General features: G+C 43.2%; 1 protein-coding gene across 1 annotated transcript; it reads left to right on the top strand.

Moving 5' to 3' along the window:
• Window positions 1-5,053: 5,053 nt before the first annotated feature.
• LOC115296620 (olfactory receptor 2B6) lies at window positions 5,054-5,992 on the top strand. The gene has a single exon (XM_029945106.1). The coding sequence runs from the start codon at window positions 5,054-5,056 to the stop codon at window positions 5,990-5,992; it is 939 nt and encodes a 312-aa protein (XP_029800966.1).
• Window positions 5,993-6,368: the final 376 nt, after the last annotated feature.

The following is a 6,368-nucleotide window of genomic DNA, read 5'->3' as shown; positions in this document are numbered from 1 at the left end:
ATTGATATGAAACTGCCTGGTAGGACAGATAAAAATAAATCCTGGCTGGAAGAGACTATCGGAAAATCTGAATCATTTTTAACCATGCAAAAGCAAATCTAGAAAAGCCTTATTAAAGAGAGGGTGTACTTCTTCACTAAGCCCCAAAATGTAAAAGTCTATGGTGGAAATATTTGAGTATATGATAAATAAAACTGCTTTATATAAATAAAGGTAATAAAATGTTTCTGTAGTAAATTAAGCAGAAGTCTGCCTTATTATCTAGAAATTGACCTCAGAATTTCACAACAAATGGACATTTTCTTTTCCATGTGGCTTTACAGGACTCCATGGCTTACAAAAGGAAATTAACTCCCAGTTTGAGGGCACAAAACTCAAGCCCTATTTGATGAGTTTAGTCCCTATTGTCATTCCCTTTTGTCTTGGAAAAAGCTGAGGAGGCAGTCTCCAGAGAGGGGGTAATGGTGGGGCAGACCTAAGCTAAAATTGGAATTGGCCTCACAGAGACCTCCTCTGCCCATTGGCTGTCCTGGTCAATTACCATTAAACACAGAATAGTGTTTACCTTCCCTATAAACCAGAGCACACACCAACGTGATTTTGAAAAGAAAAATTTCTACCCTCATTTATTTTGCAAATGTGGTGAGGAAAATACTGAAAACAGTAGGTAATGCCTTAATATTTTGCATTGCAGGGGTACCTGGGTGGCTCAGGTGGTTGAGTGTCCAACTCTTGATCTCAGATCAAGTCATGAACCCGTGAGCCAGCATCGGGCTCTGCACTGAGCATGGAGTCTGCTTAAGATTCTCTCTCCACCCCCTTCCCCTACTTGAGCTCTCTCTCTCTCTCTCTCTCTCTCTAAAAGAAATTGTGAGGCCAGAAAAAGACATTCTGGTTGTCTGCATTATTTCATTCATCTTCTTGTATTTTCAGGTTAACCCCGAATGGAGATCTCCTCATTTGCCACTGGAAAAGGGGAGTAAGGACTTGAATGAACTTCCATCACATCCCCTTCACAAGTGAAGGGCGCATGAAGAGCTTCTACTTGGCTTTATTGGAATTCAAATCTCCTCGCACAAGCAGGCCCACTTCATCCTATTGTAAGCCCAATTGCAGTGTTGTGTGACTAGATTACTCTTGTTATTTATCCTAACACTTCAGTAACAAGATGGAAGTTTCCGTGTCACACTTAAAAGCTTTTTGTACATTCACAGAAATGTGACAACTTGAGGAAACTGAGAACAAACAATTTTTACGTTATGTGGAAAACAGAAAATGCCAATGTTGCAGGTTAAATTGCTTTCCCAAACCACTGAATGGGTGGCCCAACTGTACAATGACATTGTGGCCAGACCAGAGCTGTAACTCTTGTCACCTTTCTTATTTCAATGCTCTTTCCATAGTCACAGCTTAAAAAGAGTTTCCAAGACTTTGTTGGACCTTTTCATTTTGAATCCCCAAATGCCGGTTGCAGTCTGAGCAAATCCAGCATAGGGTTGGGGATGTAACATCAGCCAATACGATGCAAGCAGGCGGTAGGAGCTTGTATTATCTCAACAAAATCAATGGAAATATCTTGAGTTACATAGAGATAAATAAATACTCAACAGTCCAAACAGCCCCTTTCAACTGCTATTTTCAAAAAAGCCTCATTTTTCCCTACCTGTGGGTGATATCTTTTGTGTCTCACATTGTTCAAGTATATTCCTAGGTTGGGGTGCCTGGGTGGTTCAGTTGGTTGAGCGTCAGACTCTTGGTTTTAACTCAGGTCACGTTCTCATGGTTCATGGGTTCAAGTCCATGTCAGGCTCTAAGTTCAGATCTTTCTGGTGATTTCTCTCTCTCTCTCTCTCAAAATAAATAAATGTTTAAAAAAAGCGTATGTTCCTGTGTTGACCAAGGGAGCACTTGTTACTCAAAATGAGACTCATGTCCTCTAAAGATGGCACAGGAAGGACCCCAGGCAGGAGCAGAGAAGTCAGCCGAGCAGTCCTGGGAGGTCTCAGCCAGGACTAGGGACCACCTGCGCCATCACGTAAAGTGCCCTGCCCACCCCAGGATTTCAGTGACACAGGTGAGCACTCCCTAGTTTGTTTCCATTGTTAATAAATCCTTCTAACTTGATGTTAGTGATAAGAATAATGATTCAAATTACTGAACTTTTAGTACAAAATGATATCCCAATTTTCTAATAGAAAGGTTTTTTTACAGTGGATATATTTTGAGGTGACTGGGAGTTTGAAAGATGGGAAAACTTTGCCTCCACAATGAGCAGAGTGAAAAATGAGAATTAGAGGCACCACAGTGCCCCGATCACTTTTGTTCTGTTTGGCCCTCTGGGGCGTCTTCAGTACTGACACCTTCCCCCCTTTCTCATGTCCCTACTGCTGTGGACAAGAGGTTATTGTCTAGGACACTGCGACCCGCCACTGCCTTCTATCCGTAAAAGCAGGAGGATGCTGATTACTTTTGCAGTTACTGGCCCTCAGCACAAGAAGGTGAGAGGCTAGCTGAGTCCCTTCTGCTGTGACCTCAGGGATGACTTTCTGGAGAGACCATCTTGGGCTGAGCTCCAGGAAAGAGTGTGAGCTCCACAGTCAGGACTGGAGGAGGAAGCAGGTGGCGTCCTCAGTGAGCTTTCTCCTGAAGAACACATGGAAGGTCGTCTCACTCTTCCCTGCATAGCTAGGGAGGCCCTAGAACTTACCCCCCAGATAAAAACACTTGTGGGAGTGGAAGGGTCCTCTCAGCAATCACGGGGACAGAGCCTTCATTCAGCAACAGCCCTGGGGAGACAAGGGCTAAGCTCACCTTATTTATATGGATGTGAGACATTTTTTCAACACTTGAATAACTCAAGGAAATTGTGAAATCTCTATTGATTCCATTTGCCCTGCTTTTCAGAATCCCTATAATCAGAGGCACCTTTCTCCTCTCTCTCTCTCTCTCTCTCTCTCTCTCTCTCTCTCTCTCTCTCTCTCTCTCTCTCTCTCTCATTTTTTTGGTAGTAAGATGCCCAGTGCCCCCATACTCCATCCTTTAGAAAATCTTCATACTGAGCCTGATCCTGAAGTCAGATTCAGTTTTAAGGATCCATTAATATATAAAAGATTAAATTCATTTAGGATTTTTTATGGTATTTAAGTCTAAAGCAATGTTGGTCCTTATAGTAACATGCAGAGTATAAGTAAGACATTTAGAGTTACATGTGTTATATAACACACAATAATTTTTATTAATAAAATGTAGTAATATATTTGTTTACTAAAAATTAGAATGAGCAAGAGTAAAGGTAAATATTAACGTCTGACTCTCTCTCCATCCCTACTCCCCAGAGGTAACAATTTCTAACACTTCTGCATTCTCCCAGGTAATTTCTGCACACATGAGAAAACTAACAGATATAATACAGTGTTGCCATATGTAAATAAACACATGAAAGCATGCTAAATGCATGTTCAGGTACTTGTCTTTTCCCCCTCAAGGATTTGAGCAGTTTTGCACATCCGTATCTTCATCTGGATTCATATCTATATCTCATCCTTCATCTGACTGAGACTACATAGCAACAGAAACTTTCTGAGTGTCTCAGAGACTTCTCTACCACTCTGTGCTGAGAGCTAGGAAGGAGTGAGTGACATTAAAGCACAGATTGACCAACAATTCAAAAATTATGTTCCTATCATTAAATTCACATTAAAATTTTTTAATGTTATTTTTGAGAGCAAGAGAAAAAGACAGCATGAGTTGGGTTGGGGGAGAGAGAGAGGGAGACACAGAATCGGAAGCAGCCTCCAGACTCTGAGCTGTCAGTATAGAACCCCATGCGGGGCTTAAACCCACCAACGGAGATCACGACCTGAGCCCAAGTCAGAGCTTGACTGACGGAGTCCCCCAGGCGCCCCAAATTCACACTTCTAAACCAACAAAATCATAAAGGATAGAAGGAAGCATTCGGGAGGAGCTCTGGGGTAGCTGCATCCTCAACAGCTGGCCGAGGACTGGACACCTGCTGTCTGAAGTCACAGGTCCTGCCTCCCTGTGATGTTTGTTCCCAGGCTGTGTGGCACAGTGCCCAGAAAGTCACCGGGGAGGTCACGTTTATCCTTTACATCAGAGCCACCACTGCATCTGTTGGTGAGGTGGATGGTTTTCGAGTCATGGTGGGGGGGACCAGAAGGTAAATCGCTGACTCACAGAGTCATTTTCCATTGGCCACCTCGGACGCTTTGGGGTCGAACAGTCACAGGCGTTTCCTCTCTGAACACGGCAGAGACCCGTGGTCACTATGGTGTGTTTCCGTCACACTCACACTGTCACACCTGGGTGGCATTATTATACTCATTTTATAAATGGGAAGCCTGAAGTTTGAGAGGATAAGAAACATTCCCAAGATGATTTAACTCATGATTTTATTTAGTACAGACTTGAGCCCAGGCTTGTCAGTCTCCAAATTCCATGTTACTAATATCTTTTTATTCTGATTCTGTGAGATCTTAAAAGGCCACAGATGTGTTCTTTAAGCTTGCTAAAAGACACACAGAAATAAATGTGCCTGATGGCTTGCTAGACGCTACCTACATAGTTTTGGGAGGTGGTCTGGATAATTTTCACTGTTTCTGATGAGAAGGCACTCTCCATGGCATCAAGGATAAATTAGAATGACAAAGGACTATAACTGAAAAGGACTACTATAACTGAATCTTCCTAAAAATAGCAATCAGGGTGGAAAGTAGTGCAAATAAAGATTAACAAAATGACCAAAATGATCAGAGAATGCACTTCATTACAGTTCTTTAAATCAGGTACTTGTTTTTTAAATTTTGGCCTTCATTTTTGAAATGCTGATACAGACATAGAAAGATTAAATTGCAGAAATACCTAATTATCGATGAATATTTCCAACTCTGTATTTTTCACATTAGGAATCTCCATTCTGTAAATAGCTTCAAAGAGTAAAGTGATTATAAGTGAGTGAGATAGTCCATGAACATGCGTTCACTGACATCCTGAATTTTTGTGTTTCAGGAAATGAAGAGTTGAGACAGTGATCATGAAGGAGGTCAACGCGAGCGCCCCCCGAGAGTTCATCCTCTTAGGTTTCTCGGACCGACCATGGCTGGAACTCCCCCTCTTTGTGGTCTTCTTCATCTCTTACATGGTGACTATTTTTGGGAATCTGACCATTATTCTAGTGTCACGCCTGGACCCCAAACTCCAAACCCCCATGTACTTTTTTCTTACCAATCTGTCACTCCTAGACCTCTGCTACACCACAAGTACAGTTCCACAAATGCTGGTCAACATACGCAGCGCCAGGAAGGTCATTAGTTATGGTGGCTGTGTGGCCCAGCTCTTCATGTTTCTAGCCTTGGGCGCCACTGAATGTGTTCTCTTGGCCGTCATGTCCTTTGATAGGTTCGTGGCTATTTGCCGGCCTCTCCATTACTCAGTCATCATGCACCAGAGGCTGTGCCTCCAGCTGGCGGCCGCATCCTGGGTTACAGGCTTCAGCAACTCTGTGTGGTTGTCCACAGTGACCCTCCAGCTGCCGCTCTGTGGCCCCTATGTTGTAGATCACTTTCTCTGTGAGGTCCCTGCTCTGCTCAAGTTGTCCTGTGTGGACACAACAGCAAACAAGGCTGAACTTTTCTTTGTAAGCGTGCTGTTCCATCTAATGCCCCTGACGCTCATCCTGATATCATATGCTTTTATTGCCCGAGCGGTGTTGAGAATCCAGTCAGCAGAAGGCCGGCGGAAGGCCTTTGGCACATGTGGCTCCCATCTAATTGTGGTGTCTCTGTTTTATGGCACTGCTATCTCCATGTACCTGCAATCGCCATCCCCGGCCTCCAAGGACCGGGGCAAGATGGTGTCCCTCTTCTATGGGATCATAGCACCCATGCTCAACCCCCTTATATACACACTTAGGAATAAGGAGGTAAAGGAGGCCTTTAAAAGGTTAGTTGCAAGAGTCTTAATCAAGGAATGAGGGATATGCAAATGATAGACTTTATAAGCGTTAATGTTTGCTATGTTTGCTTGGCTTGCTAACTTCTCAGGCTGCCCAGTTTTCATCATTCCTACAGAGAGCACTCTGCTGCCTAAACACACTCATTGAACTTGACCAGAAGCCATGTAACTTCAATATCTTCAAGCTTTGATCCAATCAATTGGTGAACTTAGACCTTACTGAGAATGGATAAAGGCAGAAATCCTGGCTGTGGTAACATCACAAGTACATGCACAGCTCTTTTTGCAGGGTTACTGAAACCCTGAGGTTGGATCTGAGGTGAACAACCCCAACTTTAATCTTCAATACCACTCCCGCATGAGCAGGATAATGAAAATCACAGTACTCTTTCTTC

Source organism: Suricata suricatta, chromosome 7 (genome assembly GCF_006229205.1).
Source record: "Suricata suricatta isolate VVHF042 chromosome 7, meerkat_22Aug2017_6uvM2_HiC, whole genome shotgun sequence".
NCBI lineage: Eukaryota > Metazoa > Chordata > Mammalia > Carnivora > Herpestidae > Suricata > Suricata suricatta.
Note: the sequence above shows the minus strand (reverse complement) of the source record. Positions and strands in the feature narration are given on the sequence as shown.

Bases quoted from the DNA above. Each gene is read 5' to 3' on its own strand.
- LOC115296620 (XM_029945106.1), top strand. From the start codon at position 5,054: ATGAAGGAGGTCAACGCGAGCGCCCCCCGAGAGTTCATCCTCTTAGGT.